This window comes from Bactrocera latifrons, unplaced genomic scaffold (assembly GCF_001853355.1).
Source record: "Bactrocera latifrons isolate USDA-ARS-PBARC rearing strain unplaced genomic scaffold, ASM185335v1 scaffold_18, whole genome shotgun sequence".
In the NCBI taxonomy this organism is placed as follows: Eukaryota; Metazoa; Arthropoda; class Insecta; order Diptera; family Tephritidae; genus Bactrocera; species Bactrocera latifrons.
This window is the reverse complement of record NW_017535296.1, coordinates 1344667-1361573: the sequence shown is the minus strand read 5'-3', so window position 1 is coordinate 1361573 and position 16907 is coordinate 1344667. Positions and strand designations below refer to the sequence as shown.

Sequence of the window (16907 nt, the reverse complement as noted above, 5' to 3'; positions counted from 1 at the left end):
TCAAAGAGTTGTTACTGTGTACTCATACAATTTTAAAATTTTAAATTTTTTTAAACAATTCGTACCGTCGTTTTTTTTTTTAATTCCCAAAAATTGTTTGTTTTTTTGCTGTCACATTAAGTGTGTCCCTTAAAGCATGATATCGGCTAAGATTGTTGACGGAATTGGATTTTTGGAATTTTTTAACACAGAAGGCCCTTCTATCTTATAATTGTTTGTCTTATCAGCTTAGCCGTAAAATTTTGCACATAATTGAAATAAGAGGAAAAAGAGCATAATCCCTATTATTTATTTTTCTTGTAACTTAAATATTATATTTAATAATTTCAATATGCGCAATTTTGAAATTCAAAATAAATTTTTTTGATATTTTATGTTAGGTTATGGATCAATTGGTAAATCTGGCTTGTTCGAATGATCAGAAATAAAGCCGATTTTGTTACATAGTGTAATTTATATTTATTATGGCTTTATTGAATTGGAAAATTTGCTTTAATTAATCCCAGCGCGTTGACTAAAGTTAAGTGAATGTAAAAATTAAGTAATTCCCATTTGTTCATAGCAAAATATTTAAATTGCAAAAATTTCACGATTGCGACTGTTTTGTCTTTTTTTTTATAAAATAAAGAAGTCAAATGATAAGAAATTTCCCGAAAAAAAACAAATTTTGTGACATTGTATTAAAAGTAACTTTTTATAGTATTCTTGCTTGTGTACAGGGTATAAAAACTATTTTAATAAATTTATTTATTTATAAAGAGCACTTAAAACATCGTTAATTAATAAACTAAAGTAAACAAATTAGTGTTCTAATTGTGCATTAGCTGAGATTAGCAAATTTCTATTGAACACAGTCGATAATTAAACTCAGAATAGAGTTATATGTATACAAACAATTAGTGCATCTCTCAAAGAAATGCAGTTACTATATATACAATTTTACAATTAAGCTTATATATACACATACTTAACTACTTAACATGTACTTAAGTCAAGCGCAAACAATGTGACATGTGTTTTAGCACGGTTTTGTTTATAAAACAATTGAACACGCAGCGAACAAAAACAAAAGAGTCAAAAAAAAAAAATAAAAAGTAATAAAGCGACTTAGAAATGTCAGTAAAGTATGTAAGTATGATGCCAAAATGTATTAATTTGGCTCAAATGCTACGCGCGTAAAGAGTTAAGTGTTATTAAGTTAAGTCGGAGGATTTATCTAACTAGAAATGCTTGTAAACAGTTGTAAATCATTAAGTTAAATAAAATAAATGCCATGTGACGGTTTGATGGTAACACATTCATAATTTTAGTACACAAATTAAATCTAAAAAAATATGGCAATGGAAAATTTTAAGCACGAATATACAACTGTTATTTCGCGCTAAAAAGCTTATAATTAAATTTACAAATACTAATTGCGCTACAAATTTCGTAACCATAAACCTTTGTAAATGCTTAAATGGGTAAACGGAAATTTATAATGGGAATTTGTTAATTGTTTTTCTTAGCTAAAGTCTTAGTCTTTTGCTGTTTGACTGGACGCTTAAAATAGGAAATGAAAGTATTCATCGAAAAATTCGCTCGGATGCAAATCATCATCCTTTTCTGGGCTGCAACGCATCGCTATTTTGTGCGCATTTGAGTAGAGATCATCTATGTCAAAGTCATCATCTGTAAAACAAGAGAAAAAGAAAAGTTAAAATAATGAATAAATACTTAAAATGGAATTTAAAGTATATGTGGTAACCGTGACCTTAGGTCTATTGTGCCCTCTTTTAAATAACAAAGACTCACCTAGCCCCAGCATAATGATAAAGACCAATATACTGCTAGGTGCTAGTGAGCCGGTGTGACCATTGTTTGTTAACATGGTTCCCATGCGTCTGTAGACTGCTATGCAGTCAATTAGCAGGTGTTCTGCAGTATCAGACTCTCTGTCACATTATAGTAATATATTCATAAGTTAAAGTAAATCTTAGAACATTAACAATATCTGCAATATATGCACTTTTATAGATGTTCCTGTTGTAACAATAGCTATGTATGTATATCAAGAAATGTGTTTAATTAGAAGCTACGGTAACAGTTTTTGACAGGAACTGAATTCAATGAAATACGCTAAGGAAAATTGAGTGTCTATCGGCGGAAATTTCCACTTGTAATAATATTTATACCCTGAACAGGCTATTATAAACTTGTCAATAAGTTTGTAGCACCAAGAAGAAAACGTCGAAGATCCCATAGAGTATATATGTATATAAATGATTAGCGTGGCAATCTGAGTCGTTTTAGACTTGATTGTGTGCCTCTTTGTATATACGCGAAGTAGTGCCTCAGTTTTTGAGATATCGTTTTGAAAATATTCACAAGTTTTTTATTCTCCTTAAAGAGCTGCTCATTTTTTGGAACCGCCGACATCGGAGCTCTATAGCATCCAAACAAGGTTAGATCGATTAGCATTTGCAGACGACGAGCTCGAGTTGCCGCGAAAATCGAGAATGACCTTTGCGCAGCTTTGTTCTGGATACTGCATAGCAGGTTGAACTCCTATTTATCCCGAATCGATGCGCACATATCAAATATATGTTCAGCATGCAACGAGCCATGACACTAATCAACTCTTCGCATACCCAGTTAACCCTACACATCTGACACCCCTCACCCTTGGTCCGACCGACTGTTTCGACGAGCCTACCGTTGGATGACCGCGATGACAACTTATCTGAACCTTACCACCCAAACGGGGACAGTTACAAGTATTGTATGGAAAACTTTTTTATTTGACGAGATGTCTTTACTAAATTTGAGGGAAATGATTGTCCAAGGCAACACTATAATATGAGTAAATACTGTTCAGATCGGACTACTATAGTATATAGCAGCCAAAGAAACTGACTAAACGAAAGAAAGAAGCAAATCACTTTATACCTTTTTACGTTATAAAATTGCAACTGTGAAATGTATTAATGCTGCGATGCAGCTAAGATTGAACGTTTTCTTTGTTTTAACATAAATATATAAAGTTCAGATCCTCGTATTTAAAAAGTTTAGTCACATCCCTCAATTGTGGCAAATGTATACTTTAAATATGCAAACTAAGCGATAATCCTATCAAATTTTTTTTTTTTTAAACATATCATTCTAATCGCTGGGAAATTGCTGATCTGGACTTATATTTGCGAAAAAAAATTATATCAAAATTGTATGACAGCGAACCTTTATATTTCTGCTTCCTGCTCAGTCTCGACTTCGATAGCACCGCCTCATCGGCAATATCCAATTCGCTAGCCGCATTGCGACGTGAATAACGCACCGGCGGCGTTAGGAACCAATAATCATTCAATATGCCACGAAAACCGGGCATCTGACGTAGTAACTGCAAATCTTTCGGCTGCTTGGAGAGCGCTTTAAAAGCGCGCAATTGCAGACAATCCGCTTGCGAGGTGGAATTTATTAAACGCACCACTGACTTGGCGGCTGTCGAACAGACCATAGCATAGAGTTTGACTTCTGGATCTAACGGTATATTCGTATAGGCCACACCCAATGCACGACGATTCAAATAGAATTCCAATGTGCCACGCGCACGATCCAGACAAATGCCCACAATACAACCCTGTGAGAATTTCAGGCCATACGGCAATTGTACGCCGTTATGTTGTATTTTGCCATTGTAGGAAAAACCCCAGGATTGTGCATTTGTGCCGAGCGCCGAAACGAAATGATACTGGAATTGATTGAGTTCAACTTTATCAGTGCCAATACCGAACATCTGCAAGGAATGGAGGAGAATACAAAAATAAATATAAACTAATTTTTATTTGTTAATGAACACAAATTAATGTATAGTATGTTGCAGATAAGCAACAATAAATATATATTTTTTATTTGTTATGTATATATATAATAATTACTTTTTACATTTGTAAATCAATAAGTGAGCTTAGTAACTAAAGAAAATCGTGCAATTTCAATATATTTGCTAATTTTTGGCCTTTTTGTTCAAGTTCAGCGCATGGCTTATCGGCCCGTGTGCGCTGCGCAGGCAAACAGAAGCTTACAATGCACAAATATTCTAAAAAAAATTACTACTGTGAATGAATAGTATGCGAAATAATAAAAATTTTAATAATCATAGCGTATAATATATAATATATATGTAAATATATATATGTATATAATAAAATGGTACGTGCCAGTGCTCCACGTCTGCACCTATACTTTATCTTTTATACTTTAAATTTCATCCGAGCTAATTAGTTGCTGTTGCTGATAAGATAATGTAAAGTATAAGTGCAAATAATTATAAATCCATGGGAATTATACCGACACAAGATGCTACTCTATCTAATGTACCGCCATTAAGTTCCAAAAAACAAAACGCAATTGAATGAAATACATAAACTTCACATACTATATATGCAACTATAAATGTTATATTTACCCAGTTATCTAAAGATATTTATGACATTGTTTATTAAAACTATGGTACATTAATTCTATAAGAATAACCATATTAACATTTTGTGCCTATCTGGTCCAATATGGTAAATTTCATTTTGTGTGTTTTTTGTAACAAAAAATATATATGTAATGCCAAAAATAAACTATACAATAACCTAAAAATCAGCGTTGCTAATTTTTAATTAGAAGGGATTAAAAATTCAATATTTATTTGAAAAATCAGAACTAAAAATTAATAATTTCATTTAAACGTCTCAATATTAGAATAAATAACTGTTAAATTGTGGAAATCACAAAATTGAACGTGTAAGTTTGCCGAAGATGAGGAACGCATTAACGAAAAAAAAATTTAAATTCAAAAACATTTTATTTGGTTCACTCTCAATTATAAATGTGGGAGTATCATATTATTTTCTCAGTCCGATACGAGTTTTCCACAGCCTTGAGAACTTGTGCACTTGTATCCAACTTTTATTATCACTCAAAACTATAATTTCATTTTTATATGAGAAAAAAATTGAAAAAGTTGAAAAAAATGCTGTTTTTTACCCGAGGAAACCCATGCAGAACCTTGAATCGGTATTTGGAATTAGACTTTTAAAATTATTTTTAATTAAAATTTTTTGGGGCTACAAAACAAAAACAAAATTAAATGTTAATACAAATTTACTGCATTGTTTGCATGCTTGCTTTGAACATTTTCCAAAACCAAAGTAGCATTAAAAAATTAGTACATACATACATACATACATATACATATTTTTGTACTTATATAAAAATCAGTTAATTTTAAAATAAATTGACATTTTAAGCAGTTTGGGCACGTTGCAGCACAAATTTGTATGTACCTCTTTAGTATGCAAGACAAGAACACTTAAACCTAGCAGCTTTGTAATGACGCAAATTTAACTGAAGCTTGAATTAACGCCGTAGTTAGCAGAAACAATATGTAGTCCAATTAATTAGCAAATATTAAGCAAATAATATCGACAAATCTAACAAGCATTTGTTACTGATTTAGTAATGTTTGTATGTTTGTATGTACATATGCATTTATTTATTTATGTAATTATGTATTTACGTATGTAAATAAAGAGTTTTACTCTCCGAATTCAAGATTAATATAGAAATCTTCTATATATTTAAACAAATAGGCAAATATACAAAAGCAACAGCTAATTTATTTCATATATACTTATATATACCTATACTTATATAATATATACAACCAAAGTATATTATATATATAAATTGTATATGCATGTACATATGCAAAGTCATTGCGCTATTCTTCCTCAATTAATATTCAAATAAACTCCAACGGTGCCAATTTTTACAAATTAGGCCATTGTAAGATAAATGGTCACATGCAGCCGATCTTCGCTGTTGTTGTTGTTGCTGTAGCCGACGTTCTGACAGACCTTTATAGTGGCTTTAGGACCATATTTCACATTTCGCCTAACATATTTAATCGTACGTCACAATTCTTTAAATTAAAAGCAATTGACTGTCTTCAATCAATTGCCAACAACAATGCATGAGTGCATTTGTGAATATTTCTCAACTCAAGTTTAGGTAAATAACTAACCATGCGATGGAATTGTGATAGAAATCAAAGTGGAGCAAAAAAAATAAATACATAGTTTGTAAGTTCTCACAAATATGTATATAACGAATATTCGAATGAAATTTGAAGGCGATCTAGCAAATATTTGGGAGACATGAGGGAATTTGTAAGAATTTTTTAACTAGTGTAATCGGTTACAAAACTTTAAACGCATTAGTCTTTCGAAACGCTGTTGACACAGTCAGTAAGAAAGATTTCTTCGGATCGGCTGGATCTACCGACTTGAAATTGTACTCAAAGAAATAATTTGTTTGACAATAATAACGATTTTTATGCGATTTTTAAGTGTAAGTTTTCTCACGTCTTTTTGGTATTGGGTTTTCGATATTTTTTAGTAGAAAAACCATCTTCACTAGCAGGGCCCTGATTTTTCGAAAGTCTTCCTGGAGATCGGCTACGGTATCAAGGGAATATTTTTAAAATGAATTACTGAGTAAATAAATAAATTAAATACAATGCTTTTTCAAAAATATTTCACAAAAGAAAGATGGATATAACAATTTAATTAAACGTAATTTTTCTTTTAAAGAAAAGCCTATATGTCATATACTTTTGTATGCAGGATATCAGAAAAACTGGTACAATATGTACATGACATACATATTTAATCGAACTATGTATATCACATATAAGTATATCTCGAATTTTTCATAAATGTCTCGTTTATTGTTAATCTATTGGTTGTTGTTGCGACACTATTAATCAGAGAAGTTAGACTTATTCTCTTCTCCAAATGAATTATACATATCTACACATATGAATATTTCATAGCCATTGAAAAAGCTTGTAATTGGAGCAAATTCATTTGTTATTGTTTTTGTGAAAATATTAGTCACAAAAGTTAGACTTATTCTCTTCTTCCATTTACTTTAATATTACTTTTAGCCTTTCTATCGCAATGTTTGAGTACATTTCGCTAAATTTGTATACGAAAGCAGTAAGCATTAAGCGCAGCAGTATGCTTGATTCTAATCTGATAATGCAAGATACAAAAACACCTACAATAAAATTTCACTATTGCATTTGTTGCAATGCAAGTTGGGCATGAAAGGAAATGAGACGATGTATATGGAGACATTATGCACTTTGAATGAGGTTGTTAGGTGTCATCTTAAGGTTGAACACAAAAGCTAAAGAACTCTGTAGGCCTTATAGATATGTATGTATTATACATAAGTATATATGTGTGTGCATTTGCCTTTAAACATAAACAATCTATGAAACATATTTTTAATAACAAATAAAAAATAAAATTTAATTATTGTTTCAATTGATAACGGTTTAGCATTTAATCACCAGCAGACAGTTGACACAATAAACGCAGCCATACATACATACATATGTACACATACATAAATATGCTCACAAGTTCTATTAATGCCCGCATAACGACGATTGTAAAAAATAAATACAAATTATGAGTATATAATTGCAAAACAACGTATATGAATACATATTTATGAATAATATATAAAGATCATTCTTTTAAACAATGTAAGTATGTATAAAGGTGTATGAACTTAGGTTTGTTTTTTTACGATAATAAATCATAAAAATGAATTATTTTAACAAAGACTTCAATAATAAACAGGAATGTGCATAAGCAACTGAAAAAGTAGGTGTATGATCATACAAATATACATATTTTTTATGAACTGCAGTGCGTAGAAAAATAAATAAAATACATAAAAGCGTTCAAGAAGTTTCAACGAATTAAACTTTTTGTTAAGGAAAGTATTTCAAGGCGTTTTGTTTAAAATTTGTTGATAATTGAAAATAGATTATGATATATTAAAATGAAATAGCCTGCCAATTTGACCTACTGTTCTAATTTAAATGACTAAATGATGGACTGAGAGATAAGTTTGTGACTTTAGCTGCAAATCGTGTGCCATTTGGGCCATGATTTTAAAAATAAAATCAGAATTAATAAAATATTTAAATATTAACATTAAAAAAGAAAACCCTTTGGCAATTACAAATAGTGTTATAATCGTAAAGCAACCACATTTTTTTTATTGATTTAATGGAACTAATTTCTTTAAATTAAAATATGTCTTGTTATTAAAATTACAATAAATATTTGTTGACTATAACAATTAAGTTGCAGTAAAAAAACATGTTGCTTAGTTGGCAAGCTGAAAATGCCAAACAGTTTCATTTTATTTTTTGCTGCCGTAGAAATAATTAAGAAATAATAATAAAAAATCTCTTGTAAACAAAACTCAACTAATTAACTTGCACTCAAACTTACCACATCGGTGCCAGCTAGTGGCGTTATGATGCGCATCTCCCAGAAATGCACCATGCCCGTCTTAAGAGGCCGTTCACTGCGCACAATTGCAGTACCTTGACTATAGGTAGGATGAAAAGTGATATCAGCACCTTTGATCAAGGTGTCAGTAGTTTCATTCTGTTCCCAACTCCATTGCAAACCATTCGGTTGACACACTATTTCCTTCGGCGCTTTCTCAACATTAGATTCCTTTGTGACAGTATTTTCTAAATTTTCATTTTTATTTTCCACAACACGTTCACCACAACGACAATTCACTAAATCCGGTATATATCCTTTATAAGTGGCCAGTAAGACACTTTGCGGAAATGCACAATCACAAAAGGGTTCCATGGGTCGCTGTGTAGCGTTTATGTATAGTTGGCGACGATGAGACATTTTCTAATTCTGGAATGTTCGAAATATCTGCGTTTGTTGTAAGCGTGATCTATGAATGGACAAATGTTGGCCAAGAGTTGTAGATATAAAATACACACAAGACGTTTGCATGCGCGCAGTGAGTGATCATTTATGTATGCGTGGAAAATTCCACAAGCAACACTTTGCCGGAGTTGGTCGGTCGAAGTTATGCGTATAGCGCCTACACACAGTAAACTTGTTAGCTATTAGTAATGTAGTGTTTTGCTAATTTATCTAGCTAGCTAGCTTGCGCTCTTCACGAGTTCCGTTGAGCGACTGTGCCAATGCCGGTGAGTTGACTTCGGGTATAACTTTGCGCCTCTTAATATTGATAACACATCTATACACATATATTATCTATGCTTACACTTTGTAAATTGTAAACAGTTTATGTATGCTATTGTTTAAACAAGACGCCAGCTGTTGATTGTTATTCCGAAAGTTTTAAGTGCAAAGATTGGGGGGTGTGGTAAACGCGCTTGGTGTGGAGAATGAAATGTTTATAAACAGCTGTTGGTTATCGATTAGCATATTATGTGCGCACAAGCACAGGGAGGTTAGCGCTTAGCGGTTGCGAACATTATCGATAGTTTCTTTAAATAGAATAAATCAAAGTTTTATTAATCCAAATATTTTATGCCAAATTTTAAATTTTATTTAGTGCTTGCTATGAATTGGTTTTTTATGTAAAGTTTGATAGTATATTCTGAGTAAATAAACGAATTGTACTTTTCGATTCGATAGCATGCTACATTGATTACTGTAATTTGAGTTTCTGTATCCTCACTCGGTTGACAGTTAGTTTTTGCGCCTTTTCAGCTTCCTTCGATGTGTAAAATTGCGATTAATTAAATTATTAAAAGATTTCGCAATAATTAACGAATTAAAATAGATAATATTCCTTTTGCACGGTTTAGTGAACTAATTATAGAGAGTTTGATGTTTTATTTTATAACATAATGTGTTATTAATAAATAAAGTGGCGAAATTATTTGCTGGGAATATCATAAATTGTCCACACAATGCTTGAAAAGCTTTACTTGTCACAAAATATTTTTATAATAGTGTGAAAGATAGTTTTTGCAAGAAATAGTCTGTTTATTTTGGAATGTCAAAAATCGCCTTTAGATCGGGAAATATCATATGAATGTAAGTTGAATTTTTCTTTTTGTCTGTGACATGTAAATTGTATCGTATTCACGGAGAATATTGTGTATTACAGTAAGGGTTGTGAACTTTTAGATACAACAAATTTTGATAACAAATTAGACTTTTACTTCTGATTATGTTATAATAATAAAATTTTTGATTGGAATTTGGGATTAAAATAAATTTTAAAATCTCATTTTGGGATTAGACTGATATTTTAATTTAATTCTATGTGGTTTTTACATATTAATTTTTTTTTATAAATATTAAAAATTGTATTTTCTCCGTTTCTTAATAAAAATTTAAGTCCAAGACGTTTGGAAATAAATAAAGAGAAAATATTATATCGAAAAACTGGAGTTATAGATTTATTTTAAAATAAAATATTGTTCATATTTAAAGCTGTAATGGAAAGGAATTCAAAGATTTACATGCTTTTAATGTTAGCAATATAATTAAAAGATATTAAATATAAATAAGACAAAAAGTACTAAAGGATGCTATAGTTTATTAAAAATAAGTTTTACTTTTCACAAGGTAACCAAAATGGTAAAACACGAAGTACGTAAACGCGTAAAATGTAAATTATATAATTTATTAATTTTAATAATTATAATTAATTTAAAAAAAAATCTTTTTTATTTTCAATCCGTAATTTAAATTTTTAACCCCATTTTTAAGTTAAAAAAGTTTTATTTTAATAAAAATATTTTAAATTTTTGAATAACATTTTTAATTTGTTATTTTAAATAAAAAATAAAAAAAATAATAATTTTTCGTTTCTGAACGGTACAATTTATACCGATAATTAATTATAATTTACCGTTACTCTTTCATAAAAGGCTGTTTATGAGTTTTTATTTTTTTAACTTTTTATTTTTATATGTAAATAACATAAGTATTAAGCATAAATAATAAATATCAAGCATAAATAAACCTTGGATTAAACAAAATATTTTCCAACAAATTATCAGAGCTAATTTTATTAAATAACACTTGCTTCGATTTATGATCGGAAATTTCAGTAGATGTTGTAGGTATCTCCCTATAAACTGGACTCGTGCGCTCCAACATATTATTTTCATGAGGGCTTTCGGTGCCATTTCCTTCCAATACCGCCGGGCTCGGCTTTTTATCAGACTCAATTAAAGCTATAGCTGATATGTCTCTGCTAGTTGCCATGCCATTACTCTTTTCAGGATCGTAATTCTCACTGACCAAGTTTTTACTAAAACAACTTTCACCGTTTGCGCTTTCCCAGCCTACACTCTCCTTATTGCAAAAGTCTTTAAATAAACTTTTCACTTGGCTTTTTGAATTCTTGGCCAAGGCCATTTTTCCACTAACGTACTTTGACTTCAACCTTTTCGTTATTGTTGTGTAATTTTTTGTTTTGAATAACTTATCCTCGTATATAGATCTCAGATAAACGGTGGGTTTTCGCAAATTGTGTACGTTGTTTATTGTTTTATTTTCGCTTGGTATTATATCTGTTATTTTTTTCGATCTAACAATTTTCGTTATTTGCTTAAACTTTTGGTTTTTAAATTGTTTATCTTCATCTATGGATCTATAATATATTTCTATTTCAGCGCCATCTTTTGTGTTAATAACGCGTTTCAGTTTTCTCTTTTGTAGACCTACTCCCTCGTTTGAGTTCTCTATTTCATTTGCTTTCCGTGCTTGTTTATATTCATTGTACTCTATGCCACTTAGTGGGTCTTCGACTCTCCTCAAATTCTGTATTTCAAGCTCTACTATATTGTCCACTCTCCTGTTCATAATCGAATTTTTCGCTACATTTATGAAACAGTCTACTGGTTGTAATGTTTTATAATTATATCCATACTCATTTTCATGTTGTATAACAATATGACCCGGTATTATTTTGGTAATAGTTTTGTCTGGGTCGAAAATGCATTTAAAACTCAGCGATCCCATGTCGTTCATGCTTATGACTAAAGCTAAGAAGCAGCTGATTGAAAATATCACTCTGATAAACTGAAAATGTGGTTGGAAAATATTAGTTGTCTATGCAATTTGAAATAATTCTTTACAAACCTTCATTGAAGCAGTAGTACTGAACTTGGATGTTTTATATATTACTATTAGTTAAACACTGAATTGCAATATGCAAACTATTTATGGTAGTAAACGAAAGTCATGGAGAGCTCATAAAAATTTGCGTAAAATTTCAATTTCAACGATCTTGAACTAGGTTGAGAGAGAGTACATAGGTATTAAATGAAAAAATAGTAAACATTTTTATACACAATATAATTCTCTGATAGTGCAATATCAGAGATATAGTAATGACCGAAATATTGACAGTACCAAAGAGTACAACAAATTTCTTAGCCACAGAATTTTAGCAAAAGCATGTTTCTTATATTTATTTAGGTTTCTTAGTCTTTAACGGTATTCAGCTGCACTCCGTAATAATACATGTATTTATATACTTGTTTATAATTTTCATATTGCTTTGTTCCCTGCAAGTGTTTGTTTTAGCTGAATTGATTAATTTCCATTAAATTACAAGTTTTTAAAAACTAAAACGAATATAAAGTGCAGTATAGTAAATACAGCTCAGCTGAATATGTATATGAATGATTAAAATTTCTTATTTTATATAAACTTGTTGAAAGCACTTTTTTTTAATTAAAATCATATAATTTTAAGTGCGCTGAATTAGTGAAATCCAATTTAAGAGCTCAAAAATGTTCCGTTTATAATTAAAATCAAAAACATTATAATATTACACGCATTATTAGTTAGTTCATCATTTAGAACTCATTGTCTTTGCCGCTTGTATTACACCTTGTCCATTCAGCTCCCTATAAAGTAGCTGAATTGAATAAAAAATAAAACATCTTTATTTAAAATGTTAATTTTCGATTATGCTAAGAGATAAATTTTGTACCATACGCCAAAGAATGGTAATAACGGTCTGCTTGCAATTTTTAGCTAAACAAAGTTTAAGTAGTGTAATAATTACTATTATTTTAATTTAAAATAAAAAATTTATACCAAATATTAGTTAATTTTTTGTTTCAAGCAAATTATGCTTAGAAAATGTAGTTTATTCTAGTTTGCTACACTATCTTGAGCTGAAGGGCTGCAATTATTTTGTTTCAAGCAAATTATGCTTAGAAAATGTAGTTTATTCTAGTTTGCTACACTATCTTGAGCTGAAGAGCTGCAAGATCTTTATTTTTCTTTTTTATTATTTTTTTAGTTTGATATTTAGCTAGCTGAATAGCTTTGAAATGTACCTTTTCAACAAATTAAGTTTATATATGATTTTTCGTTAGCTGAATTAATATTTCTAACAGCTGAATTTCGTGGATATTTTTTAATATGCCATATAATAACATTTTAATATATTACTTTGAATAACTATAAGTTTAAACAATAATTGTTTTAAATATACGCTTGATTTATCAAGTAAAAAATGTTTGAAAATATATATTTTAGCTGAATAATATTTTTATTGCTGTATTGTTTTAAAATTATATATATAATATTTTATTGCCTTTAAAATGGTCATAATTATAATTTATTGTATGTCATTAGTATGCTGAATAGCTCACAATATGGCATAAATATGTACATTTTCGAAATATAAATTTTATGATTGATAAAATTGGTAATGCTCCAGCGAATATTTTCATTATATGAGTAACTACTTTCTGTTAACTTATTTTATTATTTTTTTAGCTGAATTAAATTTAATTGCGGTACAATATATTTAAAATAATTATACATATAACTCATTGTGTGCATTGTGATTGCTGAATGGTTTGATAAAAGTTCATTAATAGAATAATTACTTTTTGTTAATTAATTTTTTAGCTAAATTGCATTGTATTGCAGCTGAATTAAGTTTTATTGCGGTATAATATATTTAAAATAGTCATAACTATAAATTATCGTGTGTATTTAGTTTGCTGAATAGCTTACTATAGTTTAAAAATATACATTTTACAAACACTAATCTTAAAATTGAAAGAATTGGTTATGCTCAAGCGAATATTTTCATTGAATGATTTTTGTTAATCAATTTTTTAGCTGAATTGCATTTTTATGCAGCTAAACTAAGTTTTATTGCAGCTGAATTGCTTTCTTTTGTAACTAAATTGCATTTTTTGCAGCTGAATTGCATTTAAATGCCCAAAGGAGGTGTTGTGTTACTCCACTCCAAAGTACGTATGCTCAGCAAGAGAGTTAAATAGCTTGAAATGCACTTTTACCGAATGGCATTGCTAAGATTACTATATATCAAAGTGACTTCGGTAAGTCATACATACAAAAACACAAACAGAACTGCTATCAGGCAGCGAGGAGACTAGAACCGGGCTCAAATTCTGTTTATGAAAATATGTATGTATGTACATATATGTGTATTTTTTTACTTAAGTGTATATGCAATACATTTTTGTGCATGTATGTATATATGTATTTGTAAGCCCCCATAGAGCTACATATATGTATACCCCCCTGTGTTGTTGACTTCTGGCAAACGCTTACACACTTCCCCCTCTCATGGCATAGCTAATATAGAATATACATAATATAAGTATGTATGCACGTATGTACCTCAGATATATGTATGTAAGTCTGCCGGTATGGGTGTATGCACGCTGTATAGGATTCTATACGCCAATACACAAGTATATATTTAAGTCGTTGGCATTGCGGCCCCACGAACGAATGAGGCATATGAAAGGGTCCACTATTGAAAGCCGAGTTTTATCTCAGTATACTCTTATATGCATATGCATATATGTACATATACATGTTTGTTTGTTTGTGCTTTCATACAGCATCGTCATCACTTTTGACGAGGAGCCGTTGTGCGATGTTCTTTTATGTTGTTGTTTAATTTTTTTTTATCGCTAGCTGATAAACACACTCATGTGCACCCTGTATATGTGTATGCATCATGCATATGAAACGTTCGTGCTTGCTAGACCGGCAGTTAAACGACAAGGCAGTCAATCCTATTGCTTTCTTCAGAATTCTTATTTGTTTGTTTGATGTGATTCTCGCGTGTTCGCGGGAATGCGTGTGCTATCATCATATTTGTTTTTGTTTTTGCCTTTTTGTATTTTTTGTGTGAAATGTTGTTCGTGTTGTTGTTGTATGTTTTTAATGATTGCTCCTCCGCTGAAGTTGGCGGCGGTGTTGGTGTTTGGTGAGGGCTTTGATTGCCGTTCTATGTGCCTGCACACCCTCATACATACATATGCAGCGCTTATATGCATTATCTTTATGTGTATGCGTGTTTATTTATCATTTATTTATTCATGCATACATACATTACTCCCATGTATGCACACTCACATGGACCGGGTCCGCGCATTTTATCGCATTCCGAAAACCATTTAAATTTCGCTGCCACGCACACGACGCGATCAGTACGAAATGAACAACGCGAGTTGACGCGACCTCAGACGTGCCGCGTACGCTGACCAGCGCGCTCCAATAGTGTGGTGTGAGCGCGCGCCTGCGCCCCCACTCAGCGCCAGCGGTGTGCGCTGTGGACTGTGGAATTTTTGGCGGCCAAATTCATACATGTGTGAATGTGTATACCGCAAGGACATCCACGAAGTTGCTGCCGTTTTCGTACTCAACACTGGTGCAAAGCTTTAAAGCTCATGGAGCATTTGTGTAGTAAGCTTTAACAACTCCTCGAGTGCTTAGTTGTAGCAAGCAGTAAAAAGGATTAAGCAGCTTATATAATAAATAACTTAAAAGCAAGAAAAAGCGAGCGCAAGCACAAGAGCGTCCTGGGAGTACGAAGTATACTACTGCAAACTCCAAGCGCTTTTGTAAAACATCAGCAAGCTTGCAGGATTCGTGGCTCTCCGTGCTTTCTAGAGCGCGTGTCTACATCAAAACTGAAAAATGCCGCGAGCCTGCCGCTCGTGCTGTCCTATATCCTGTGGATCAGTGCAATATTATACAATCAATTTGTTTTTATTTTTGATTTGTTTGCATGTGTGTGCGTATGTTGAAGAAAAATTTTAATAAGAATTAAAAATAAATATTTTTTTCATATTAAAATGTGTGTTGTGTTTTTTGTATTTGTGTGCGTTCTAAAGCTTTAATTAATTTAAGGAAAAATCGCGTGCTTTAATATTTTTAGTCCACTTAGCTTTAAGTTATTCACGAAAATAATTTTTTTTCTTAACCACAGTTCAACACAAACTTTATGTATAACAACAAAATCTTCGCAAGTCTTCCATTGTGTTATGCATAAATTTGTGAGTGCAACAATATGTGTTTCAAACTTATTTTATTTCTTAAGCGTAAATAATTATTGTAAAGCTTATTTAAAACAAAAAAAAAAAAAAAATTAAGAAATTATAAATAACTAAAAACTTGTATGAGTATTAAAATGTATACAAACTTTGTAATGAAATTGAAAAAATAAAATGAAAAAAATTATATTTTCTTTAGTATTTGTGAGATTTTAGTACTTAGTAAATCAATTTCCACTTTTTCAGGTCTTAAGCGCTGCCAAAAAATATTTTATTTAAAATCATATAACTTTGAAGTTTAATCACCAATTCTAGAACAAATCGAAATATCATTAATCCTTACATCGTTTGGAAACTTATAAATCAAATAAATATTTCTGACGAGCAGTTGATCATCACCCGTCATGCTTTTCAATAAACGCTTAAGGTCATTTCTTATACAAGGAGTGTTAAAGAAGTAACAAGAATTGTAAAATTCATCTGTTGCGTGTTTGGAGAGTCCATTTTTTTATTTTTTTGATGTACATGTCACTGAAATACAATACAATTTTCAACTGTATTCACAGCTTACCTCGTCTCGAAGCAACCGTTAAGGTTAGAAGTGTTTCTATGAGCTTGGCGATTTTCGTTTGTTCGTTCACTCGTTGCTTGTTCGTGAATTCTTGGCCAAAACCAATCCTTTAACGATACCCCATCCAACATAATGGCA

General features: G+C 30.9%; 1 protein-coding gene across 1 annotated transcript; it reads right to left on the bottom strand.

The window, feature by feature from the left end:
• Positions 1-723: 723 nt before the first annotated feature.
• Positions 724-9245, bottom strand: LOC108967226 (SPRY domain-containing SOCS box protein 3). Its single transcript, XM_018930516.1, has 3 exons — positions 8346-9245; positions 3217-3772; positions 724-1671 (listed from the first exon to the last, which is right to left on the bottom strand). Exons 1-3 carry the CDS (start codon positions 8763-8765, stop codon positions 1544-1546), a joined length of 1104 nt encoding a protein of 367 aa, XP_018786061.1. The 5' UTR covers positions 8766-9245; the 3' UTR covers positions 724-1543.
• Between the last annotated feature and the right edge of the window lie 7662 nt (positions 9246-16907).